This window comes from Anolis sagrei, chromosome 3 (assembly GCF_037176765.1).
Source record: "Anolis sagrei isolate rAnoSag1 chromosome 3, rAnoSag1.mat, whole genome shotgun sequence".
NCBI lineage: Eukaryota > Metazoa > Chordata > Lepidosauria > Squamata > Dactyloidae > Anolis > Anolis sagrei.
The window spans coordinates 273,614,170-273,641,923 of record NC_090023.1 but is presented as its reverse complement, the minus strand read 5'-3'; the positions used below and the strand labels follow the sequence as shown (position 1 = coordinate 273,641,923).

Genomic DNA, 27,754 nt, shown 5'->3' with positions numbered 1-27,754 from the left:
AATGGGAGGGCGAAGGAGGAGGAGGAGGCGGGCTTCTTCTCGGCCGGGTTTCAGCCGAGCGTCGCCCTCCGCCATTTTGTTTCTTCGTGAGGCGAGGAGGCCGAACCCCTCCTTGCCATCCGTCCATCAAAGCCTGAGATCAGGAGGCAGCCAATGAGGGCCTCCGGAGGGCGGGGCTTGGCGGGCTCGGCCAATGGGAGGGCGGAGGAAGAGGAGGAGGAGGCGGGCTTCTTCTCGGCCGGGTTTCAGCCGAGCGTCGCCCTCCGTCATTTTGTTTCTTCCTGAGGGGAGAGGGAGGCCGAAGCCCTCCTTGCCATCCGTCCATCAAAGCCTGAGATCAGGAGGCAGCCAATGAGGGTCTCCGGAGGGCGGGGCTTGGCGGGCTCGGCCAATGGGAGGGCGAAGGAGGAGGAGGAGGCGGGCTTCTTCTCGGCCGGGTTTCAGCCGAGCGTCGCCCTCCGCCATTTTGTTTCTTCGTGAGGCGAGGAGGCCGAAGCCCTCCTTGCCATCCGTCCATCAAAGCCTGAGATCAGGAGGCAGCCAATGAGGGCCTCCGGAGGGCGGGGCTTGGCGGGCTCGGCCAATGGGAGGGCGGAGGAAGAGGAGGAGGAGGCGGGCTTCTTCTCGTCCGGGTTTCAGCCGAGCGTCGCCCTCCGCCATTTTGTTTCTTCCTGAGGGGAGAGGGAGGCCGAAGCCCTCCTTGCCATCCGTCCATCAAAGCCTGAGATCAGGAGGCAGCCAATGAAGGCCTCCGGTGGGCGGGGCTTGGAGGGCTCGGCCAATGGGAGGGCGTAGGAGGAGGAGGAGGCGGGCTTCTTCTCGGCCGGGTTTCAGCCAAGCGTCGCCCTCCGCCATTTTGTTTCTTCCTGAGGGGAGAGGGAGGCCGAACCCCTCCTTGCCATCCGTCCATCAAAGCCTGAGATCAGGAGGCAGCCAATGAGGGCCTCCGGAGGGCGGGGCTTGGCGGGCTCGGCCAATGGGAGGGCGAAGGAGGAGGAGGAGGCGGGCTTCTTCTCGGCCGGGTTTCAGCCAAGCGTCGCCCTCCGCCATTTTGTTTCTTCCTGAGGGGAGAGGGAGGCCGAACCCCTCCTTGCCATCCGTCCATCAAAGCCTGAGATCAGGAGGCAGCCAATGAGGGCCTCCGGAGGGCGGGGCTTGGCGGGCTCGGCCAATGGGAGGGCGAAGGAGGAGGAGGAGGCGGGCTTCTTCTCGGCCGGGTTTCAGCCGAGCGTCGCCCTCCGCCATTTTGTTTCTTCTTGAGGCGAGAAGGAGGCGGAGGAGTGAGGGCTTCCTCTGAAGGAGGAAAGGGAGAGAAAGAGAGGCACGGTGTGGTTATGAGGCACAGAACTAAATAGCTAAAGAGCCAAAAGGTAACTACTCCTTTCTGTCTTGGGTGTTGGATCCGTTTTCTTCCGAGGCCGGCCTCCCTCAGAGCGGAAGCAGAGGCCTCCCCGGCCACAGAGGACACGCCGGGCCTCCCCCTCACTCCTCCTCGGCCCACTCGCCCCTCTCTCTCTCTCTCTCCCTCCCTTTCTTGATTATGACGCCTGCTGTACATCCAGGCATCCTCCCACTGCGGCCCTCCAGCAACTCCCAGAAGCCCCAATGAACGAGCTTCTTCAGTTGTCAGGAATTCTGGGAGCTGGAGGCCCAAACACCTGGAGGATTAGGTTCTTGTAGGTTTTTTCGGGCTATAGGGCCATGTTCTAGAGGCATTTCTCCTGACGTTTCGCCTGCATCTATGGCAAGCATCCTCAGAGGCAGTGAGGTGATGTCCTCACCTCACTGCCTTATGACCTCACTTCACTCCCTCTGAGGATGCTTGCCATAGATGCAGGCGAAACGTCAGGAGAGGATGCCTCTAGAACATGGCCCTATAGCCCGAAAAACCCCACAAGAACCTAGTATTCCCACCTAGCTCCAGCAGAGAAGAGCTCTTTGCCCCACCTCAGCCATTCCACAGATATATAAACCCATTCTCCTAATTCCAACAGACCTCACCACCTCTGAGGATGCTTGCCATAGATGCAGGCAAAACGTCAGGAGAAAATGCCTCTAGAACATGGCCCTATAGCCTGAAAAAACCTACAAGAACCTAGTGATTCCTGCCATGAAAGCCTTCAACAATACAGCTGGAGGATTCCACCGTTTGAGGATTCCTGATAATCTGTGTGTGTGTGTGTGTGTGTGTGTGTGTGTGTATAAGGCAAGGGCAAACTTTTCCACCTACACAAACACAATTGCCGTTAGGGACCCCAGAGGCCACCCAGCACAGCCCTCTTTTGTCTGCCCTGCAGGGGAAGCACAATCAAAGCACCCCCAACAGATGGCCATTCAACCCTTTAATAATAGGAATGCTAATAGGTGCGACCCCAGGGGGCATCCAGCCCAGCCCCCTTTATTCTGCCATGCAGGGGAAGCACAATCAAAGCACCCCCAACAGATGGCCATTCTGCCTTTGCAATAATAGGAATACTAATAGGAGCAAACCCAGAGGCCACCCAGCCCAGCCCCCTTTATTCTGCCCTGCAGGGAAGGCACAATCAAAGCACCCTCAACAGATGGCCATTCAACCTTTGCACTAATAGTCATACTAACAGGAGCAATCCCAGGGGGCATCTAGCCCAGCCCCCTATAGTCTGCCCTGCAGGGGAAGCACAATCAAAGCACCCCCATCAGATGGCCATTCTGCCTTTACAATAATAGTAATACTAATAGGAGCAATCCCAGGGGGCACCCAGCCCAGCCCCCTTTATTCTGCCATGCAGGGGAAGCACAATCAAAGCACCCCCAACAGATGGCCATTCTGCCTTTGCAATAATAGGAATACTAATAGGAGCAATCCCAGGGGCCACCCAGCCCAGCCCCCTTTATTCTGCCCTGCAGGGAAGGCACAATCAAAGCACCCTCAACAGATGGCCATTCAACCTTTGCACTAATAGTCATACTAACAGGAGCAATCCCAGGGGGCATCTAGCCCAGCCCCCTTTAGTCTGCCCTGCAGGGGAAGCACAATCAAAGCACCCCCAACAGATGGCCATTCAACCCTTTAATAATAGGAATGCTAATAGGTGCGACCCCAGGGGGCACCCAGCCCAGCCCCCTTTATTCTGCCATGCAGGGGAAGCACAATCAAAGCACCCCCAACAGATGGCCATTCTGCCTTTGCAATAATAGTAATACTAATAGGAGCAATCCCAGGGGCCACCCAGCCCAGCCCCCTTTATTCTGCCCTGCAGGGAAGGCACAATCAAAGCACCCCCAACAGATGGCCATTCAACCTTTGCACTAATAGTCATACTAACAGGAGCAATCCCAGGGGGCATCTAGCCCAGCCCCCTATATTCTGCCATGCAGGGGAAGGACAATCAAAGCACCACTAACAGCCATCCAACCATTGTAATAATAGTAATACTAATAGGAACAAGCCCAGGGGCCACCCCGTCCAGCCCCCTTTATTCTGCCCTGCAGGGGAAGCACAATCAAAGCACCCCCAACAGATGGCCATTCAACATTTGCACTATTTATTTATTTACTTTATTTGTATACCGCTCTTCTCAGTCCTTAGGCGACTCCAACAGACCCCGGAGTGTGGTGGAGGCTCCTCCTTTGGAAGCTTTTAAGCAGAGGCTGGATGGCCATCTGTCAGGGGTGATTTGAATGCAATATTCCTGCTTCTTGGCAGAATGGGGTTGGACTGGATGGCCCATGAGGTCTCTTCCAACTCTTTGATTCTATGATTCTATGATTCTATGATTCAGAGCGGTTTACAACAATTTAGGTAAACACAATACAAAATCATTAGGCATTTAAAAGCAATAGCATCACAAATCATTAGACATCAGCATCAATACATCAGTACATCAATATAACAAATCCATCAGGTCTCATCAATGAAATCAGAATCCAAACTCGTTATCCGATATTCCGTGTTCCGATAGTCAGTCAATCAATCACACTGCTTAGTCAAATGCCTGTTCAAACAGCCAGGTCTTTACTTTCCTCCGGAATGCCAGCAAGGAGGGGGCCGATCTGATATCTGCAGGAAGGGCGTTCCACAACCGAGGGGCCACCACTGAGAAGGCCCTGTCTCTCGTCCCCGCCAGGCGTGCTTGTGAAGACGGCGGGACCGAGAGCAGGGCCTCCCCAGATGATCTTAATGTCCTAACTGGTTCATAGGAGGAGACGCGTTCGGACAGGTAGGTCGGGCCAGAACCGTTTAGGGCTTTAAAGGCTAAAGCCAGCACTTTGAGTTGTGCCCGGTAGCAAATTGGCAGCCAGTGGAGCTGGCGCAGCAGAGGAGTGGTATGCTCCCTGAGTGCCACTCCTGTTAGCATCCTGGCTGCCGATCGTTGGACCATTTGAAGCTTCCGAGCAGTCTTCAAAGGCAACCCCACGTCGAGAGCTAATAGTCATACTAACAGGAGCCCCCTATATTCTGCCATGCAGGGTAAGGACAATCAAAGCACCCCCAGAAGAATGCCATTCAACCTTTGCAATACTAGTGTAAAGAACGTATCAATGCCACCAATAAAATGTAAAGACGTGGTGTTAATCCCACCAAATGGGATTACCAAAAATGTAAGAAAGTTTCTAGACTGCTATTAAATTAAACTGCCACCAATAAGTTTAGAGACGCTGGTCTTAAAGTCTCTATTTATCCCTATTTGCGTTGTGAGGTGACTTTGGTAGAGTGGAATGCACCGAACGTAAAATCAATGGAGGAGGCAGATTTAAAATACAAAGAGAACAAGTTTATTATTAAACAAAGCGTAATTGTTGCAATATTGAGATGTTGAGCTTGGCATATGCTTGATGGTTACAAAATGGCTTGGTTGAGATACATTCAGGCTTTAGATGTTACAATCTTATAAACTCCTTCTTCAGTGAAGTGCTTTATTATTTCAGTGTTCCCTGTTGTGAATATTCACACTGTTTGTCCTATACCGGATCAAACCACTGATCTCCAGTCTTCCACTGCTGGCGATCCTAAAACCCCCTCTGTTAGATTCTTTTTAACTCAAGCAATCTAACGAGGTTTCCCTTCAGCTCCCTTGCTGAAGAAATATTCACAAACACTAAAACTAACTGAATCTATACTGCTTCACACCACAGAGCCCTAACTGTCTCTGCTCCTCCTCTCAGGGTCTCATCCTCCTGACTGAAACTAACTCAAGAGTCCCTATCTGACTCTGCTACCCTCTCTCAGGGTCTCTTCCTCCTGACTGAAACTAACTCAGAGTCCCTATCTGACTCTGCTACCCTCTCTCAGGGTCTCTTCCTCCTGACTGAAACTAACTCAGAGTCCCTATCTGACTCTGCTACCCTCTCTCAGGGTCTCATCCTCCTGACTGAAAATTAACTGTCACTTTCAAACCTTTTTCTCCTTAAGCTCCGCCCACCTCCTCTTCTTGCCTTGTCACCATGGCAACCTATCTCTCACAGCTAGGACATGGCAACCAATGTAAAACATAAATACAGTTTAAACACATTATAAATAACACTTTATAATAAACATATCTCTACAACTAGTAATTATTATTAGTAGTAGTATTATTTATCCCCCCCCCCCATCTCCGCAAGGGGACTCGGGGTGGCTTACATGAGGCCAAACCCAACAAATACATCAATAAAACAACAAAGCAAATAAGCAACTAAAACACAATATTATAAATAACATATAAGCAGTAACACAAAAAAGAATTGTAAAACGCTGTGGACAGGGCCAGATGTATTCTATTAAAAAAATTTAAACACTGTGCGTGAACAGAAGTAGGGTATGTCTAAACAGGGAGGTTTTAGCAGTGGTTCTCAACCTTTCTAATGCCGTGACCCCTAAATATAGATCCTCATGTTGTGGTGACCCCCAACCATAAAATTATTTGCATTGCTACTTTGTAAATAATTTTGTTATTATTATTATAAATCGTAACGTAAATCTCTGGTATGCAGGATGTATTTTCATTGTTACAAATTGAACACAATCAAAGCATAGTGATTAATCACAAAAACAATATGTTTTGGGGAGTAAGGACAATGGGTGATGGGACCTGCAGTATCTTGAAATGATTCAGCTCTGACTTCCACAGACCACTGAGATCCCAAAAATTACACAGCTGGATCAAACTTGTCACAGTAAATCCCCATGACCAACAGAAAATACTGGAGGAATTTGGGAGGAATTGACAGTGATTTTGGAGAGATGTTGTTCTCCTACATCCAGAGAACACTGTGAACCCAAAGAACTATGGATCTGGACCAATTTTGGCACAAATACTCAATATGCCCAAATTTGAACACTGGTGGGAAAAATAGACCATGACGTTTGAGAGTCGCAGTTGCTTGGAGTTATAGTTGCACCTGCAATAAAAGAGCATTCTGAACTCCACCAAAAATGGAATTGAACCAAACTTAGCATAGAGAACTCCCATGAACAACAGAAAACAATGGAGCGCTTTGGGGAAAATGGGCCCACACTTTTGGGAGTTATAGTTGCACCTCCAATAACAAAGCATTCTGAACACCAAAAATGGAAGTGAACCAAACTTAGCATAGAGAACTCCCATGAACAACAGAAAATACTGGAGATTTTGGAGGAAATGGGCCCACACTTTTGGGAGTTATAGTTGCACCTGCAATAAAAGAGCATTCAGAACTCCACCAAAATTTGAATTGAACCAAACTTAGCATAGAGAACTCCCTTGAACAACAGAAAATAATGGAGCTCTTTGGGGAAAATTGGCACCTACCTGGCAGGCAGCCCAGTCCTGGATTCGGTGAGGATACTTTGCCCTGAGGGGAGCCTTTGTTCCAGCTGCAGCTCTGCATGTCCGGCGGGATGTGCGAGCCAGCCTAGCCATGCTCCCAGGCAGGTCCTGGGCCTGCGGGGAGCCTTTTGGCCGGTTCGCGTCTCCCTCGAGCCCGGCGGGAAGCGTGATCCGGCCAAACCTGCGGGGAGCCTTTTGGCTGCCTCGCGTCTCCCCCGAGCCCCGCGGGAAGTGGGATTCGGCCAAACTGGGCTCCCAGGCCAACGGAGACTGCCTCGCGACCCCTACAAAATGGCCAAGCGACCCCCCCCCCCCCCCGGTTGAGAGCCACTGTTTTAGAGGATAATGTGGGGAAATCAATCCAATGGGTAGATAAAGTGCTTCAGAGGACATAAAGCAGAAAATTAGCCAGATCATGACACTAATTCCTTTATTCAGGGAAGGCACACTGGAACTGCCACTTTTTCAAGCTCCTTCTAAAGACTGCCAATGTGGGGGCTTGTCTGATGCCCTTGGGGAGTGAGTTCCAGAGTGGGGGGGGGGCACCACAGAGAAGGCCCTCCCCCTCATCCCCACCAGTCACGCTTGCGAAGGGGGCGGGGGCGAGAGCAGGGCCTCTCAGGATGATCAAAGGGATCACGTAGGTTTGTAAACAGAAATACTAATTGGAGCAATCCCAGGGGGCATCCAGTCCAGCCATGCAGGGGAAGCACAATCAAAGAACCCCTAACAGATGGCCTCTCAACCTTTGCAATAATAGTAATACCAATAGGAGCAAGCCTAGGGCAATCCAGTACACTCCCCTTTGTTGTGCCATTCTGGGAAAGCACGATCAAAGCACCCCAACGGATGGCCATTCAGCCTTTGCACTGATAGTAATGCTAATAGGAGCAGCCCCAGGGGCCACCCAGTCCAACCCCCTTTATTCTGCCATGCAGGGGAAACACAAGTCATACCACCCCAATAGATGGCCATTCAGCCTTTGCAATAATAGTCATACTAATAGGAGAAATCCCAAGGGCCACCCTGTCCACAGATGCAGAAACCCCATTCTCCTAGTTTCCACCAACCTCACAACCTCGGAGGATGCTTGCCACAGATGCAGGCGAAACGTCAGGAGAGAATGCTTCTAGAACATGGCCATACAGCCCGGAAAACCTACAACAACCCAGTGATTCTGACCGCGAAAACTAACGAGAATAAATAGTAATACTAATAGGAGCAAGCCCAGAGGCCATCCAGTCCAACCCCCTTTATTCTGCCTTGCAGGGAAAGCAATCCCAATCTTTGTAATTATTATTGTAATTATTATAGGTGCAACCACAGGGGCCATTCAGACAATGAAGGAAAAGCAACCAAAGCTTCAACAATAGATGCCCACCCAGCCTTGGTGATAATAATAATAATAATAGGAGCAACCCCAGGGGCCCTCCAGTCCAACTCTCTTCTGCCATGCTTATACACCAAATCAAGCCCTTCTTTTATTGTTTTCAACCTCTTTCGAAGGCCTGAGCTCACTAACCGCTTTTCTAACTTCATCTCTGCATATGCTGTCTCTTCCTTTTAATTCCTACTAAGCCATTAAATGTGAATCAAGGTGGCCAATTGGAACATTCACGCCCAGCACCAACACACAAAAGATCTTTCTCCCACACTGGACATTCTACAGATATATAAACCCCATTTTCCCAGTTTCCAGCAGACCTCACAACCTCTGAGGATGCCTGCCACAGGTGCAGGCGAAACGTCAGGAGAGAATGCTTCTGGGACATGGCCATACAGTCCAGGAAACACAACAACCCAATAATAATAATATTAACTAGGCTTGGTTGATCAAGAAAAAAAAATGGTTCTAAACCCGTTTTGTATGTAGGGGGCGCTGGAGGTTCAATTTTTAAATTATTTCCGAAATTTTCTTTTAAAAAAGATCAAAATTACCAGGAAATACGAATCGTTTCCTTGGTTTCGTTAATGGAAGGTGCCCTTCCCTCCCTCCAGAACCATTAAAATCTCGCAGTTTCCCTTCCATCCCTTGCGGCAGAAGGGAGAGATGGGCGTGGCCAAGCAAGGTCCATGGAGGTCTCGCCCCCAGCGATCCTCCATATGTAATTGGCACAAACTGGTTATTATGGAATTATGGCTGTGCAAATGTACATTGGTGTTAATGGCAGCCGTTGGAAATGACTGTTAATTGAGCAGAAGGTATTATCGATTTGAAATGGCATGCGGCATGGATATATAACGACGCACTTTGGGCTGCTAATTTGCGCTCAGATTCACGGAAAAATAGGAACGCTCTTCAGAGATAGGTTGGCATGTTCCTGGAACCATATAGGAGGCTCCCTGATCCTGGCCCTGCATTTCAGTGGAGGAATCTCAGTGCAAGGGGCGCTTGCCAGGGAAGAGAAAGGAAGGTGAGAGATTTCAAAAGTGTTGGTTTTTAAATCTCTCGCCTTTCTTTCTCCTCCCTGGCAAGCTGTCCAAGGGAGAGGTGGGCGTGGCCAAGGACAGAGCTCCTCGGAGGCCTCGCCCACAGCCACATCCGAGCAAGGAGGGCTGTGCTTGGCCACGCCCACCTCCATCCTCTTTGCATCGACGGCTTTGCGAGGTGGGTGTGGCTACGCCAAGCTCTTCCGCATCGCCGCTTGTCGCCAGGGAGGTAGTCACACCCATCTGAACATGAGGAAGAACTTCCTGACTGTGAGAGCCGTTCAGCAGTGGAACTCTCTGCCCCGGAGTGTGGTGGAGGCTCCTTCTTTGGAGGCTTTTAAGCAGAGGCTGGATGGCCATCTGTCAGGGGTGATTTGAATATTCCTGCTTCTTGGCAGGGGGTTGGACTGGATGGCCCATGAGGTCTCTTCCAACTCTTTGATTCTATGATTCTATGATCTCGCAAAGCCACCGATGCAAAGAGGAAGGAGGTGGGCGTGGGTAAGAACTGCTGTTCCTAAAGACAACGCCCCCAGCATTTACGATTCACTGGTGGAAGTCGTAAGGAAGATGGGGGCGCGGCTTCGATATGGCAAAAACACTTCCGGGTTGCTCCCTGAACGGTTTGGGACCATCCTACCTGCGTGACCGCATCTCCATCTACAAACCCACGCGTTCACTTCGGTCATCTGGAGAGGCCCTGCTCGTGATCCCACCTGCGTCGCAAGTGCGTTTGGTGGGGACATGAGACAGGGCCTTTTCTGTGGTGGCCCCCCGACTCTGGAACACCCTCCCCAAAGATCTTAGACAGGCCCCTACGTTGGCAGTCTTTAGGAAGAACTTGAAGACCTGACTGTTCCGATGTGCCTTCCCAGAATAGGAAATCTCCAATACCAAGTCCCAGAAGCACTTTATTAAAACTAAGATTGCCGCACACTGCACTTGCCCTATAAGCCTTATATTCCACCTGTCACATCAGCACTTTTAATCCTGTACCCATTACTCTGGCCAGGCCCAGTTTCATTGTGTCTTAGTGTATTGTTTATTGCTTTAATTGTTTTTAATTTGCCTTGGGTTTTGTATTGTTGTGTTGTGTGTTGAGGCCTTGGCCTTTGTAAGCCGCATCAAGTCCTTCGGGAGATGCTAGCGGGGTACAAATAAAGTTTAATAATAATAATACTAATAAGTTGCCAAAACGCATCGATATCGCTTCTAAAGGTATTAAAATAACGAATTAATAACGAATTCAGAAATTAACGAACTGGATCAACCAAGTGTAATATTAACAAATAAAGTAATAATAATAATAATAATAATAATAATATGATGATGATGATGATGATGATGAAGATTTAAAGATCGAACTGCAGAGACTCTGGCACAAACCAGTAAAGGTGGTCCCAGTGGTGATCGACACACTGGGTGCAGTGCCTAGGCCTGGGTAACAACGGAAAAATTTGTTTCTAAAATCGATTTGTATTTGGGGTTTTTTTTTGTTTCGATATTTAAAATAATTACAAACTTTTCCTTTTAAAAAGTTCGATATTTACGAAATTTCGTAAATGTGAAAAAAATTACAAAACATTAACAAATCGATTTCCGAAACAGTAACGAATCGATTCGTTAATGGCAGACGCGACCGCGAAATACGCTAAAAAACCTCCAAAAACTTCTGAAGCTTCCCTCTCCCTCTGTTGTTGACTGTTGGTGTGATATTATAGTTTTTTTTCACGAATTAAACAAAAAAACTTGCCCCAGACATGCGGAAATAATAACGAAACGACCTCGGAACAATAACGAAACGAATACAATAACGAAATACGAAGCATTTACAAAACGTGTTTAAAAATTCGTTTTTTTAAAAAAATTGCTCCAGAATGGTTCGTTATCGTTTTGTAATTGAAAAAATTAACGAATTATTAACGAATTACGAATTAACGAAACGAAACCACCCAGCCCTATAAAGACCTTGGCCTGCACTTAAACACAGTGGGCGCTGACAAGATTACCACCTGCCAGCTGCAAAAGGCCACCTTACTGGGATCTGCATGCATTATTCACCGATCCATCACATAGTCCTAGACACTTGGGAAGTGTCCAACGTGTGATCCAATTCAACAGCCAGCAGAGTGTCTGCTGCGGACTCATCTTGTTGTGTTTCTAATAATAATAATAATAATAATAATAATAATAATAATAATAATAGGAGCAACCCCCGGGGCCATCCAGTGCACTTCTCTTCTGCCATGCATATAACTAAATCAAGCCCTTCTTGTGTTGTTTTTAAGCTCTTTAGCAAGCCTGAGCTTTTTCTACTCTTTGGCTTTTCATCCCTGTGTGGCTATTCCTTTTAATTCCTTTTTGGTGATTTCTCCCTCTTTCCATTTCTTGTTCATTTCCCTTTTAAATCTTAGTTCAATTGAAAGTTCCTTACACATCCACCCATTCCGGTTTCATTAGACACCTCCTACTTTTCCTCCTACTTTTCCTCCTACTTTTCCTTCAAATGGTGTCTCCAAAATGTTGCCTTCAAGGAACTTCCCTCCATCATGGACTCCTCTCTCCCTTAGTCTTCCTGACTATGGGATCGTGATCTGATTTTTCCTAAATTTACTGAAGTCCGCTTTCTTGAAGTCTAGGAGGGTGCCTGTCTGATTCTGCTTGACTTCCACGTTCCACTGAATAACAAACTATAAGAGAATGGTCGCTCCCACTTAGGGAATCCAACTCTTCCACCCTGTTGACCAGGTCATCCCTGCTGGTCAAGATCAGATTGAAAATAGATAATCCTGACCAACACAATAGATTGAGCCCAAATCATCCTGACAAAAGAAGTTTTGCTCCAGGCCTTGGCAATATATATCCATCCAGTTTTCCTTTTAAATATCATTCATGGTGTTCCCCTGGTGCTCAAGCATATATGTTTCATAAACTAATTGGGGCTTAAGCATATATGCTTTATATTAAAAGGGACTAAGTTGAGTATAAATGAACATGTTGGGAAATCTTAAAAGTATAACATGTTGGTGGTTGTGAAACGGTTTCTATGTCCTGCTAAGAGGTGAACTCACTCAGGGAAATAGTGCAAGCAGAAAATTAGTTTATTTTATTTGTTTCGGTTACTTCTACCCCGCCCTTCTCACCCAGGAGGGGACTCAGGGCGGCTTACAAAGGCACAATTCAAAGCCGGCATCAACATAACAGTAGAATAAAAACAATATAGCAGCAATTAAACAATTAACAATCAGTTTCTGCACTGAAACAATAAAACCAATAAAACCGAGTTCACCTAATTAACGCTCAGCGTTTGCCATCTCATAGTCCAAATTCCAATTCCACTTTGTCAGTCCTGTCAGTCCTAGTTGTCCAATTTTCTTTATCTAGTTGTCAGATTGCCCAAAGGCCTGGTCCCACAACCACGTTTTTAAATTCCTCCTGAAGGAGAGGAGGGATGTTGATGACCTAATTTCCCCCGGGAATGAGTTCCATAGGTATGGGGCCACCACTGAGAAGGCCCTGCTCCTCGTCCCCACCAACCTCACTTGTGATAGCGGTGGGGTCGAGAGCAGAGCCTCCCCAGATGATCTCAAACTCTGAGGTGGGACATAGAGGGAGATGTGTTCGGACAGATACGCTGGACTGGAACCGTATAGGGTTTTGTAGGTCAAAACCAGCACCTTGAATTGTGCTCGGAACTGAACAGGCAGCCATTGGAGCTGACACAACAGTGGGGTGGTGTGCTCCCTGTATGACGCTCCGGTGAGCAATCTGGCTGCCGCTCGCTGGACCAGTTGAAGTTTCCGAACAGTCTTCAAGGGCAACCCCATGTAGAGTGCGTTGCAGTAATCTATTTGGGATGTAACAAGAGCATGGACCACTGTGGCCAGATCAGGCTTCCCAAGGTACAGGCCCCAACTGGTGCACAAGTTTTAATTGCACAAAAGCTCAAAAGACACAAAGTCTCTCCCATCTCCTGTTGCATGGTTAAGTCCAATTGTTTTTGAGCAAGGACTCTTATCAGACATTCTTTCAGCCCTGAAAGTAATAAACCTCTGTTCCTGTTGCCTTCAAACCCAATCTCTGTTGATCTGGTTTAAAAGTGGCAGGTGCTCCGGTTGCTGGATCACACCGCTCCTTAAGTGGTTAGCTGAATTTTGGCATCACAAGGAAGACTATTTCTCTCTGAAACCCTCAGCTTTCTTAGGATTTCCTTTTTTTTGGGGGGGGGGGGGCAGACTTGCAGGCCTTTGCTTTTAATTACTGCTTGGGGGGAATTTGACATATTAGCTTCTCCCTTTTCCTTCTGTTTCGCCCATGCTCAGAAGAGTATTTGCAAGGCAGCTTCTATGGGAGGACTGGTCAGAGTAGATGCCTGTACTTCTCCAGGTCAGGGTTTCATTACTTTCATTACTGCAAACATTCCTACAACCCTGAATGGAAACCCCATGTTTCTCTAGATCTCCTTGAGCTTCTGAAAAACGTCTCCTGGACAGAGGACAAAGCAGAAGAGGGCTGAGTGGGCCAGAGTAGAAAACGGTGGGCAGGAAGGAGGCTTTCCCGATTATCCTGGGCGTCAACTGAGAGAGTGAACGACACAGAGGGGACTTAGTTTAATATATTTAAATGTGGGTTTGAAGTATCCAGATTATTGGCTGAGTGGAGGATTCATTTGGGAATACCAGAAAATTTGGTAGCAAAATTTTGGGATGAGAAAAGAGGGAAAGGAGGTTTTGGGCTTCATGCCTAATCTTTTGCTGCTTTTTCTTGACCAGGAACATAAGGATTCCATGGAGATCTCTTTGGTGTGATGAGAAACAAACCAGCATCTAGTGGCCATTGAGGATTTTGGAAAACAAATATGCCGTAAGGAAAAGAGTCTTGTAGGAAAAAGCAAGATCAGCACCACAAAGTGCTGATCTTGCTGAACTAACTTTGGATGAGAAGGGTAAAAAGAAGACTGAAGTGTCGATATTGCAGTTAAACATACATATCACTGTCAACATGCAGGAGAAACGCTATACTTGCCTGGAGTGTGGAAAGAGCTTCAGTAAGAGTACAAACCTACGTAGACACCAACAAATTCACACAGGGGAGAAACCCTATAAATGCCCTGAGTGTGGAAAGAGCTTCACCCATAGTGGAAGTCTACATTCACACCAAAGGATTCACACTGGTGAGAAGCCCTATACATGCCTTGAGTGTGGAATGAGCTTCAGTAAGAGTACACACCTACGTAGACACCAGCACACACACATTGGGAAGAAACCCTACAAATGCCTAGAGTGTGGACTGGGTTTAACTCGGAGGGATTCTCTACAGAAACATGAAAGGACTCACACTGGGAAGAAACCCTATGAATGCCTGAAGTGTGGAAAGAGTTTCACTAGGAGCGATCACCTGCAGAAACATGAAAGGATTCACACTGATAATAAAGCCTATGAATGCCTGGAGTGTGGAAAGAGCTTCACTCAGAGGGAACATCTGCAGCAACATGAAAGGAGTCACACTGGGGAGAAACCCTATAAATGTCTGGAGTGTGGAAAGAGCTTCGCTCATAGTGGAGGCCTACGTAAACATCAAAGGACTCATACTGGGGAGAAGCCCTATAAATGCCTGGAGTGTGGAAAGAGCTTTACTCTGAGTGGAACTCTACGTTCACATCAAAGGATTCACACTGGCGAGAAACCTTATAAATGCCTGGAGTGTGGAAAGAGTTTCCGTTGGAGGCATTCTCTGCAGCTGCATGAAAGGACTCACACTGGGGAGAAACCCTATACATGTCTGGAGTGTGGAAAGAGCTTTACTCAGAGTGGAACCCTACGTTCACACCAGAGGACTCACACTCTAGTAATGTGATGCCAGAGATATGTCACGCCAGAGAAATGTCGTACCTATTGTAAGTGACTGCATAATGTTGGGGCATTTTATCATATTGTGAAAGGCCCAGAAATATTGGGCTTAAATAAATAAATTTAAAAGAATGGGATGAACTTTGGAAGAAAATATTACAGTTTACAAGAAGTTGCTCTGTTAAAGATTTTTTTAATAAAATAATCTACAGATGTTACATAACTCTATTAAAACTCTCAAAGATAAAAAAAAAATTGCTGGAAATGTAACCAAATAACGAACTTTTTATCATATGTGGTGGACTTGCCCAAAGACTAAAGCCTTCTGGATAAAAATGCATACAACAACGTTTTTGTTGCAATCCATAGACCCATCAGCAAAACCAACAATCATTATAAATTCTCCCATCTCAGAAGAAGTCCACTGTACAAAATAGATCTACATGGTTCCAAGTAATACCCCTTTCAGAGGTTAGTTGCTTTCTCAGCCTTGTTGCCACTGGGAGGCAGAGAATCGCCCTGTGGCCCTTGTCCTCTAAAAGATATCTAACAATCCCCTGCATATGGGGATGGCTGGTCATGCGGGACAGGAGTGGATAGAACAGTTGGCGACGTTGCATTGCGTAGTAGCGGCACTGCAGTAAAATGTGTCCTATTGTTTCTATTTCATTTCCTCCACAGGGACATAGTCTTTGGAAGAAAGGAATTCCAGACAGTCTGCCTCTTAGCAACTCTGAGGGAAATACCTTTAATCTCGCCTTTGTAAAAAGATTACGATATTTAATCACTGTTAGACTTTTTAGGTAATCGCAAGAATCCTAGAATCAAAGAGTTGGAAGAGACCTCATAGGTCATCCAGTCCAACCCCATTCTGCCAAGAAGCAGGAATATTGCATTCAAATCACCCCTGACAGATGGCCATCCAGCCTCTGTTTAAAAGCTTCCAAAGAAGGAGCCTCCACCACACTCCGGGGCAGAGAGTTCCACTACTGAACGGCTCTCGTCAGGAAGTTCTTCCTCGTGTTCAGATGGAATCTCCTCTCTTGTACTTTGAAGCCATTGTTCCGCGTCCTAGTCTCCAGGGAAGCAGAAAGGAAGCTTTCTCCCTCCTTCCTGTGGCTTCCTCTCACATATTTATACATGGCTTCCACTATTTGCTCTGTTGTGACCTCACTCCCAATTGGGGTCTCTCTGAGTGATAACTCTGGGGGGTTGGTGTTTTGCAGACTGGAGGGGTTATTATAGAAGAGGATGCCTCTAAAATAGCTTTCCCAGATCATGAGTGGGATCTGGTAACTAACTGCAGCGGGGTGGGAGCTAGGAGCACCTCAGATAAGGGGCCAGAGAAGTCTAGAATCGTTCTTGAGCCATGCTTCAAGCAGGGTGGAGCAAGCATTTAATCTGCTTTGCTTTTTTATATATAAATCAGTAGGGCCTTGCATTCTTTCTTTTGCTGGTTATAGTTCACTAGAAATGGCCCTCGCCTGTCCTGCCTGTAGGATTTTTTAAAGGCCTCTTTTTTTCTTCTGACATTCTTCATCAAACCAATTAGATGGACCTGGTCTGCGGGGGATTCTCACATAGGAAAGATCCTCCCTTAAAAGAGAGATCATGGTGTCATATGCCTTAATCACTGTCTCAGAAGCGTTTTCCTTCATTATTTTTGTCTCAACAATCCTATTTTATCTGAGCTGATTCTTATTTGCACCTGTTCATCTAATTTGGCTGACCACCTATATCTAATCCTGGATGAGCTCTCTTCCAGATTTGAGTTGGTAAGCATTTGTGTAGAACTCTAATTTTTTTGATGTATTGTCGAAGGCTTTCATGGCCGGAATCCATGGGTTGTTGTAGGTTTCTCCGGGCTATATGGCCATGTTCTGGAGGCAATTGTTCTCCTGACGTTTTGCCTGCATCTATGGCAAGCATCCTCAGAGGTAATGAGGTCTGTTGGAACTAGGAAAAATGGGTTTATATATCTGTGGAATGACCAGGGTGGGACAAAGGACTTTTGTTTGCTGGGGCTAGGTGTGAATGTTTCAGCTGATCACTTTGATTTGCATTCAATGACTTGGAAGCGCCTGGGGGGAATCTTATGTTGAGAGTGATTTCATGTGCCTGTTTGTTTCCCCTCTGTTGTTTTTCTGCTGTAATTTTTGAGTTTTTTAATACTGGTAGCCAGATTTTGTTCATTTTCATGGTTTCTTCCTTTCTGTTGAAATTGTCCACATGTTTGTGGATTTCAATGACTTCTCTGTGTAGTCTGACATGGTGCTTGTGCATAGGGACCACCAAACGCAGCCTTGCCCAGACACGCATCAAGGAACATGAAAGGCACTGCAGACTACTTCAACCAGAGAAATCAGCCATAGCAGAGCACCTGAGGAACCAGCCTGGACACAGCAGATTATTTGAGAACACAGAAGTGCTGGACCACTCGCACAACTGCCATGTCAGGCTACACAGAGAAGCCGTTGAAACACACAAGAAGCATGTGGACAATTTCAACAGAAAGGAAGAGACCATGAAAATGAACAAAATCCGCTCTTTAAGCCACTCCTCATAAGGCTTGTTCTCCAGTCACTTGATCTGGAGGACAGGGATTAGGAGCAATGGCTTCAAATTATAGGAAGGGAGATTCCACCTGAACGTTAGGAAGAATGTCCTGACTGTATGAGCTGTTAAACAGTGGAACTCTCTGCCTCGGAAGGAGATTCCATCTGAACATGAGGAAGAACTTCCTGACTGGGAGAGCCGTTCAGCAGTGGAACTCTCTGCCCTGGAGGGAGTGTGGTGGAGGCTCCTTCTTTGGAAGCTTTGAAACAGAGGCTGGATGGCCATCTGTCAGGGGTGCTTTGAATGCAATATTCCTGCTTCTTGGCAGAATGGGGTTGGACTGGATGGCCCATGGGGTCTCTTCCAACTCTAGGATTCTATGAAGTCTGGTGGGAGCTCCTTCCTAGGAGGTTTGTAAACAGAGGCTGGATGGCCATCTGTCAGGGTGCTTTGATGGTGCTTTTCCTGCAATTCAGTGAGTTGGACTAGATGGCCCATGTGGTCTCTCCCAACTGGGCATGTTTAGCCTGAAGAAGAGAAGGATGAGAGGGGACATGATGAGAGCCATGTACAAATATGTGAGAGGAAGCCACAAGGAGGAGGAGGGAGCAAGCTTCCTTTCTGCTTCCATGGAGACTAGGACGCAATGGAGCCATGGCTTCAAACTACAAGAGAGGAGATTCCATCTGAACACATAGAAACATAGAATCCTCGAGTTGGAAGAGACCTCCTGGGCCATCATCCAGTCCAACCCCATTCTGCCAAGAAGCAGGAATATTGCATTCAAATCACCCCTGACAGATGGCCATCCAGCTTCTGTTTCAAAGCTTCCAAAGAAGGAGCCTCCACCACACTCCCTCCGGGGCAGAGAGTTCCACTGCTGAACGGCTCTGTCAGGAAGTTCTTCCTCATTGTTCAGGTGGAATGCCAGCGGTGACGTCACTTCCTCCCTCCGGGGAGGAAGGAGAATAGGCGAAGGGGGCGTGGCCAGGAGGCCTTCCTTCCTCTCTTCCTTGGAACCCCTCTTTGCCATCCCTCAATCAAAGCCTGAGCGCAGCAGGCAGCCAATGAGGGCCTCCGGTGGGCGGGGTTTGTCGGGCTCGGCCAATGGGAGGGCGGAGGAGGAAGAGGAGGCGGGCTTCTTCTCGGCTTGGCCTCACCCGAGCGCCATTTTGTGTCTTCTTCGTGAGGCGAGGAGGAGGCGAGAGAGAGGGAGAGGGTTCCCACTGGAGACACGGCAGGACCAGGGCCCAGCTAGACAGGTCTCGGGTGCTTTTGGTGTTGGGTGGGGCTCCATTTATTCTATCTCCTTGGAGGGGGAGGAGGAGAAGGGCCTTCTAAACCCCCAAAATAAACCATATATTACTTAGGCGATCCCTCGTTGGACGAGTAAGATGGTCTTCCATTATGGATTTCCTTGTGGGTCCGTATGTGGCTGTGGAGCCCTATTCTTGCTCTGCATCTTCTTCCACAGTGAGGAGGGCATTGGTTTCCAGGTGGAAGGCGGTCCCGGTCGGGGTTGGCTTGACGAGCCTTCCTCCTGGCACGTTTCTCTCTTTCACCCTCCACTCGTGCCTCCTCAAATTCTGCAGCACTGCTGGTCACAGCTGACCTCCAGCTGGAGCGCTCAAGGGCCAGGGCTTCCCAGTTCTCAGAGTCTATGCCAGAGTTTTTAAGGTTGGCTTTGAGCCCATCTTTAAATCTCTTTTCCTGCCCACCAACATTCCGTTTTCCGTTCTAAAGTTCGGAGTAGAGCAACTGCTTTGGGAGACGGTGGTCACTCATCCGGACAACGTGGCCGGCCCAGTGGAGTTGATGGTGGAGGACCATCGCTTCAATGCTGGTGGTCTTTGCTTCTTCCAGCACACTGACTTTTGTCCGCTTGTCCTCCCAGGAGATTTGCAGGATTTTCCGGAGGCAGCGCTGATGGAAACGTTCCAGGAGCTGCATGTGACGTCTGTGGACAGTCCACGTCTCACAGGCATAGCGCAGGGTTGGGAGGACAATAGCTTTATAAACAAGCACCTTGGTATCCCTACGGATGTCCCGGTCCTCAAACACTCTCTGCTTCATTCGGGAAAATGCTGCACTTGCAGAGCTCAGGCGGTGTTGTATTTCGGCGTCGATGTTGACTTTGGTGGAGAGGTGGCTGCCAAGGTAGCCGAAGTGGTCCACATTTTCTAATGTGACACCATTAAGCTGTATCTCTGGCATTGGAGAGGGATTGGCTGGTGACTGCTGGAACAGCACCTTGGTTTTCTCAATGTTCAGTGACAGGCCGAGCTTCTCGTATGCTTCTGCGAAGGTGTTTAGAGTGACTTGTAGATCTTCTTCTGAATGCGCACAGACGACATTGTCATCAGCATACTGGAGTTCTATAACAGATGTTGTTGTAACCTTGGTTTTGGCTTTCAGTCTGCTGAGGTTGAATAGCTTGCCATCTGTCCGATAGATTATTTCCACTCCGGTGGGAAGCTTCCCATCAACAAGGTGAAGTATCATAGCGATGAAGATGGAGAATAGAGTTGGGGCAATAACACATCCCTGTTTGACACCGGATTCCACCTTAAATGGGTCACTTTGGGAGCCACTGCTGTCCAAGACTGTTGCCATCATGTCATCATGGAGGAGCCGCAGGATGTTCACAAATTTGTTAGGGCACCCGATTTTGTGGAGGATGGTCCAGAGAGCGCTGCAATTACCTGTGTCGAATGCCTTTGCAAGGTCGATGAATGCCATGGACAGAGGTTGGTTTTGTTCCCTCTTTGCCATCCCTCAATCAAAGCCTGAGCGCAGCAGGCAGCCAATGAGGGCCTCCGGTGGGCGGGGTTTGGCAGGCTCGGCCAATGGGAGGGCGGAGGAGGAAGAGGAGGCGGGCTTCTTCTCGGCTTGGCCTCACCCGAGCGCCATTTTGTGTCTTCTTCGTGAGGCGAGGAGGAGGCGAGAGAGAGGGAGAGGGTTCCCACTGGAGACACGGCAGGACCAGGGCCCAGCTAGACAGGTCTCGGGTGCTTTTGGTGTTGGGTGGGGCTCCATTTATTCTATCTCCTTGGAGGGGGAGGAGGAGAAGGGCCTTCTAAACCCCCAAAATAAACCATATCTATCGATCTATCTATCGATCTATCTATCGATCTATCTATCTATCTATATATATATATATATATAAATGCTCTGTGCATAATGAGTGCCTTAAAACAAAAGAACCAAGGAACGAAATCACACCAAATTTGGCAACAAGACTACTCACGACACAAGGAGTGACCATCACGCAAAAAATTATGATTTTGTCACTTGGGAGTTGTAGTTGCTGGGATTTATAGTTCGCCTACAATCCTGAACTCCACCCATGATGGAATTGAACCAAACTAGCACACAGAACTCCCACAACCAAGAGGAAATACTGGAAGCGTTTGGTGGGCATTGACCTTGAGTTTGGGAGTTGTAGTTCACTTACACTGTGGCCTCAATGATTGATCTGGACCAAACTTGGCACAAGCACTCAATACGCCCAAATATGAACACGGGTGGAGTTTGGGGGAAATAGACCTTGACATTTGGGAGTTGTAGTTGCTGGGATTTATAGTTTACCTACAATCACAGAGCATTCTGAACTCCACCAATGATGGAATTGAACCAAACTTGGCACACAGAACTCCCACAACCAAGAGGAAATACTGGAAGGGTTTGGTGGGCATTGACCTTGAGTTTGGGAGTTGTAGTTCACCTACACTGTGGCCTCAATGATGGATCTGGACCAAACTTGGCACAACCACTCAATACGCCCAAATATGAACACGGGTGGAGTTTGGGGGAAATAGACCTTGACATTTGGGAGTTGTAGTCACTGGGATTCACAGTTCACCTACAATCAAAGAGCATTCTGAACCCCACAAACGACAGAATTGGGGCAAACTTCCCACACTGAACCCCCATGACCCACAGAAAATACTCAAGGCCATCCAGTCCAACTGCCTTCATCGGGGCAAGGAAACGTAATCAAAGTCCTCCTGACAAAGAGCCATCCAGCCATAGATATAGATCAGGAGTCCTCAAACTTTTTAAGCAGAGGGCCAGCTCACAGTCCCTCAAACTGTTGGAGAGCCGGATTATAATTTGAAAAAACATGAATGAATTCCTGTGAAAACTGCACATATCTTATTTGTAGTGCAAAAAACACATAAAAACAATACAGTAATTAAAATGAAGAACAATTTAAACAAATATAAACTTCTTAGTATTTCAATGGAAAGTGTGGGCCTGCTTTTGGCTGATGAGATAGGATCGTTGTTGTTGTTGTGTGCTTTCAAGTCGTTTCAGACTTAGGTTCACCCTGACCGAGGGCCGGGTAAATGACCTTGGAGGGCCGCATCCAGCCCCCGGGCCTTAGTTTGAGGACCCTTGATATAGATAGATAGGTATGATTCACACATACACAGATATATCATAGAACTGAAATGGACCCCTAAAGAAGGACAATGATATTTTGCATGTTCCAGGGTGGCCAGACAATCTCCACATCAACACGGACAAAGAAACAGCAAGAAATACTGTGTACCCACAACCTTCAAGACATTGCATATAATAGAAACCAACACTTTCTCATTACTTTATTTTCCAGATCAACAGACTGGGCCACAGCAACGCGTGGCAGGGGATGGCTAGTATACATATAGACATACAGTCATATACACATGCACACATACATACACACACACACACACATATAAACAAGCACACACAAGTATACACATACGCATGCGTACATATATGCACACTTACATATACACATATAAACACATGCACAAATATACACACACACACACACATATATATATATATATATATATATATATATACACAGCAACACATGAGTTCCTCTTGCGCCCCCAATAAAGGTTTCTCTATTATGCCGTATATTGTATATCTAATCTGTGTGTATGTATGTACGTCTGTGTGTGTATCCCAGCAGAATGGGATAATGGACTTATAAACCCCCAAAATAAACCATATATACATATACACATGCAGTCATATACATAGGCACACATACATACAGATGCACACACACACATATATACAAGCAGACACAAATATATATATATATATGCACACGTACATACACACTTATGGATATACACATACATACATGTATACATGTATAAACACATACACAAATATATGTACACACACACAAATACATACAGACATAAAACATACACAGACTGGGCCAAAGCAACGCATGAGTTCCTCTTGCACCCCCACACATACAAGAAAGGTTTCTTTATTATGCCGTATATTGTATATCTAATCTCTCTGTGTGTGTTTGTGTGTACACACACTAGCCATCCCCTGCCACACATTGCTGTGGCCCAGTGTGTATATAATAATAATAATAATAATAATAATAATAATAATAATAATTTTTATACCCCCATGGGGACATCACAAGGGGACCTTTTCTCTCTCAAACCCCCAGCTTTCTTAGGATTTCCTTTTTGGGGGGGGGGGGGGCAGACTTGCAGGCTTTTGTTTTTATTTAATGTATGAAGGAAAACTGGCATATTTGCTTCTCCCTTTTTTCTCTGTTTTGCCTATGCTCAGAAGATGGGAGGACTGGTCAGAGTAGATGCCTGTTTTTCCCCAAGTCAGGGTTTCATTACTTTCATTACTGCAGACATTCCAACATCTCTGAATGGAAATCCTGTGTTTCTCTAGATCTCCTTGAGCTGCTGAAAAACTTCTCCTGGACAGAGAGGACAAAGGAGGGCTGAGTGGGCCAGCGTAGAAAAAGGTAGGCAGGAAGGAGGCTTTCCTGATTATCTTGGGCCTCAGCTGAGAGAGTGAACCGCACGGAGGGGACTTAGTTTAATATATTTAAATGTGGGTTTGAAGTATCCAGATTATTGGCTGAGTGGAGGATTCATTTGGGAATACCAGAAAATGTGGTAGCAAAATTTTGCGATGGGAAAAGAGGGAATGGAGGTTTTGGGCTTCATGCCTAATATTTTGCTGCTTCTCTCTTGGCCAGGAACATAAGGATTCCATGGAGATGTCTTTGGTGTGATGAGAAACAAACCAGCATCTAGTGGCCATTGAGGATATTGGGAACCAAACATACCGTAAAGAAAAGAGTCTTGTAGGATAAAGACATCCCCACAAAGTGTTGATCTTGCTGAACTGACTTTGGATGAGAAAGGGAAAAAGAAAACTGACGTGTTGATGTTGTAGTTAAACATGCATATCACTGTCAACATGCAAGAGAAACCCTATACATGCCTGGAGTGTGGAAAGAACTATATTTGGCGTAGGAGTCTACAAGTTCACCACAGAACTCACACTGGGGAGAAACCCTATAAATGCCTTGAGTGTGGAAAGAGCTTCACTCAGAGTGGAGATCTGCGTTCACATCAACGAACTCACACTGGGGAGAAACCCTATAAATGTCTGGAGTGTGGAAAGAGCTTCACTCAGAGTGGAGATCTGCGTTCACATCAACGAACTCACACTGGGGAGAAACCCTATAAATGCCTGAAGTGTGAAAAGAGTTTCCCTTGGAAGCATAGCCTGCAGCAGCATGAATGGACTCACACTGGGGAGAAACCCTATAAATGCCTGGAATGTGGAAAGAGCTTCACTCATAGTGGTAGTTTAGGTGTGCATCAACGAACCCACACTGGTGAGAAACCATATAAATGCCTGGAGTGTGGAAAGAGCTTCAGTAGGAGTACACACCTACGTAGACACCAACACACTCACATTGGGGAGAAACCCTATAAATGCCTAGAGTGTGGATTGGGTTTAACTCGGAGGGATTCTCTACAGAAACATGAAAGGACTCACACTGGGGAGAAACCCTACGAATGCCTGAAGTGTGGAAAGAGTTTCACTAGGAGCGATCATCTGCAAAAACATGAAGGGATTCACACTGATGAGAAACCCTATACATGCCTGGAGTGTGGAAAGAACTATATTTGGCATAGGAGTCTACAAGTTCACCACAGAACTCACACTGGGGAGAAACCCTATAAATGTCTGGAGTGTGGAAAGAGCTTCACTCAGAGTGGAGGCCTACGTAAACATCAAAGGACTCATACTGGGGAGAAGCCCTATAAATACCTGGAGTATGGAAAGAGTTTCAGTTGGAGGCCTTCTCTGGAGCTGCATGAAAGGATTCACTTTGGTGAGTTACCCTTTAAATGTCTGGAGTGTGGAAAGAGCTTCACGGGCAGTGGAAGTTTACATTCACATCAACGTACTCACACTGGGGAGAAACCCTATAAATGCTTGGAGTGTGGAAAGAGCTTTACTCAGAGTGGAACTCTACGTTCACATCAAAGGATTCATACTGGGGAGAAACCTTATAAATGCCTGGAGTGTGGAAAGAGTTTCAGTTGGAGGCGTTCTCTGCAGCTGCATGAAAGGACCCACACTGGGGAGAAACCCTATACATGTCTGGAGTGTGGAAAGAGCTTTACTCAGAGTGGAACCCTACGTTCACACCAGAGGACTCACACTCTAGTAATGTGACGCCAGAGAAATGTCGTACCTATTGTAAGTGACTGCATAATGTTGGAGCTTTTTATCATATTGTGGTGAAAGGCCCAGAAATACTGGGCTTAAATAAATAAATTTAAAAGAATGGGAAGAACTTTGGAAGAAAATATTACAGTTTACAAGAAGTTGCTTTGTTAAAGATTTTTTAAATAAAATAATCTACAGATGTTACATAACTCCATTAAAACTCTCAAAGATAAACAAAAAATTGCTGGAAATGTAACCAAATAACGAACTTTTTATACCCCTTTCAGAGGTTAGTTGCTTTCTCAGCCTTGTTGCCACTGCGAGAAATTTTCCCACTAGGAGAATCGCCCTGTGGCCCTTGTCCTCTAAAAGATATCAAACAATTCCCTGCATATGGGGGTGGTTGGTCATGTGGGACAGGAGTGGATAGAACAGTTGGGGACGTTGCATTGTGTCATAGCGGCACTGCAGTAAAAAGTGTCCTATTGTTTCTATTTCGTTTCCTCCACAGGGACATAGTCTTTGGGAGCAAGGGATTCCAGACAGTCTGCCTCTTAGCAACTCTGAGGGAAGTACCTTTAATCTCGCCTTTGTAAAAAGATTATGATATTTAATCACTGTTAGAGATCAGATTAGTCTGGCATGACTTGTTTTTGATAAATCCATGTTGACTCTTAGCGATGACCGCCTTTGTTTCTAAGTGTTTGCAGACCACTTCCTTACCAATCTTTTCCAGAATCTTGCCTGGTATCGACGTGAGGCTGACCGGACGGTAATTGTTTGGGTCATCCTTTTTTCCCTTCTTGAAGATTGGGACCACATTGGCCCTCCTCCAATCTGCTGGAACTTCTCCCGTTCTCCAAGAACTCTCAAAGATGGTTGCCAATGGTTCCGAAATGACTTACGCTAGTTCCTTCAATACTCTTGGGTGTAGTTGATCTGACCCTGAAAGGGGACTTGAACTCATTAAGAGCGGCCAGGCATTCCTGGGCGACTTGTTTCCCAATTTGGGGTTGGATGTCCTCTGATCCCTCATCCACTCCATCATTCTGAGGTTGAAGATGACTTTCTTTTTGTGAGAAGAACATGGCAAGACTTAAATGGCTCCCTGTATGGTAAATTTAAAACTCTGGGGGAGCATGGGGAGTTTGAGTGGGCTCTAAGCTCTCCCAGGGCAATCTCCCTCAGCCTTTGCTTCAGGGACTTCTGCGTCATTTTGAATCCCAAATGGAGCAGAAGGGGTGCTGATAGTCCAATTGAGGCTGCTTTTCGTTCATTCTTCATGCCCAAAGGGGTTTGGAGGCTTCATGAGGGAAGTGATGCAGTAAACCTGTTCCCAGTTCGAAAGCCATGGTTTTTAACCACAGATTCATTTTCAGAGTCCAGGCCGTAGTACGTGGGCATTCACCCGTTTCTAGGAGCTGGACCACATTTGGTACACAAGGAGGCACATTTAGAAGATCTCTTATCAACCTTGCTTGCACTCTATCTAGGAGAACAGTTGAGTTTTCACACCATATGTCTGCATCAAAGAGGAGTTTAGAGGCTGTTTTGGCATTAAAGATTTTTAGTGCAGACGGGGACATATTGTCCTGCTTTGGTGTAATAGAACCTTCTTAAGGCTGCTCGGCAGGCCTTTGTCTTTGAATCACTATTTCAGAGTGCTCTCTCCAGGATAAGGTGTGGTGCAAGTTAAGTCCCACATACTGGAAGCTTCTAACCACTCTGAGTCCCCTTCGGAGTGAGAAGGGCGGCATATAAATGGCGTAAATAAATAAATGGATTTGTCAGTGAACCATTTATAATTTTCTTTCAAAAACCAGAACTTTTGATTTGATGAAATTTATACTTAGCTCATTTGTTCACAATATTCTGTAAAGTTCTTAAGTTAGTGTATGAGTCCTGGTTCAGACCTGGAGAGGATGGGGGTATCATCTGCATACAGCACGATGGGGACACTCCTTTTACCAAATCTGGGTAGGTGACCTTGTGGGTCCATCATGACTTCCTCAAGATCATTCAGGAATAAGTTAAACAGAGTACAAGCTAAGATACAGCCCTTCCTTACCCCCCGGTCATTTGAATTGGCCCTGAAATTTGGCCATGGGGGCCACATCTGACCTGTAATCTGCCATCTCTGTAAAGTCCTATAATGAGAAAGAGCAATCTTTTATGAGTTAGGTACTTATCTAATTTGTCCCATAGTTTGGTCCTGGAGATTGAATCAAACACAGCTTTTAAATTCATGAAGGCCACAAAAAATTTACCTTTCTGGGTTTTATAATATTTCTCTGCTAGATGAGAGAGAACCAGGTGTAATCTAACCAAGGCAGAATAGAGCAGGGGTAGCCTGATGTGATGAATAGCCTACCTGCTAGGCCAGGGAAAAGCTCAGGAAGTAGGCCCAGGAATTTAGGCAGCCATTTTGTGAGATGATACCCATTTCCTAGAGGGGGCGGAGCTTGGGAGCAGCCTGGAGGGAAATCTGGAGAGCTTTGTAGTTGGCTGGGAGAGAGTGGGTGGAACTTGCAGTGCAGAGAAAAAAATGGCCTGAAAGGGGTGTTTTAAAAAAATCTGACAGTTCAGTCAGAGTCTGTGTGTCGACGAAGAGAGTCTCGGCGTCTGAGGGTT

At 46.6% G+C, this 27,754-nt stretch overlaps 2 protein-coding genes across 2 annotated transcripts; both read left to right on the top strand.

Annotated features, from left to right (window-relative positions):
* The first annotated feature begins 1,204 nt into the window (after positions 1 to 1,204).
* On the top strand, positions 1,205 to 15,237 carry LOC132770351 (zinc finger protein ZFP2-like). Its single transcript, XM_067466145.1, has 2 exons — positions 1,205 to 1,370; positions 13,970 to 15,237. Exon 2 carries the CDS (start codon positions 14,199 to 14,201, stop codon positions 15,051 to 15,053), a length of 855 nt encoding a protein of 284 aa, XP_067322246.1. The 5' UTR covers positions 1,205 to 1,370; positions 13,970 to 14,198; the 3' UTR covers positions 15,054 to 15,237.
* Positions 15,238 to 15,376: 139 nt separating this feature from the next.
* LOC132770354 (zinc finger protein 135-like) lies at positions 15,377 to 25,241 on the top strand. Its single transcript, XM_060767244.2, has 3 exons — positions 15,377 to 15,517; positions 23,318 to 23,393; positions 23,631 to 25,241. The coding sequence occupies exon 3, from the start codon at positions 23,837 to 23,839 to the stop codon at positions 25,127 to 25,129; it is 1,293 nt and encodes a 430-aa protein (XP_060623227.2). The 5' UTR covers positions 15,377 to 15,517; positions 23,318 to 23,393; positions 23,631 to 23,836; the 3' UTR covers positions 25,130 to 25,241.
* Positions 25,242 to 27,754: the final 2,513 nt, after the last annotated feature.

What these genes read in the sequence shown, in the direction of transcription:
- LOC132770351 (XM_067466145.1), top strand. Translation starts at nt 14,199, where the DNA reads ATGCAGGAGAAACGCTATACTTGCCTGGAGTGTGGAAAGAGCTTCAGT.
- LOC132770354 (XM_060767244.2), top strand. Translation starts at nt 23,837, where the DNA reads ATGCATATCACTGTCAACATGCAAGAGAAACCCTATACATGCCTGGAG.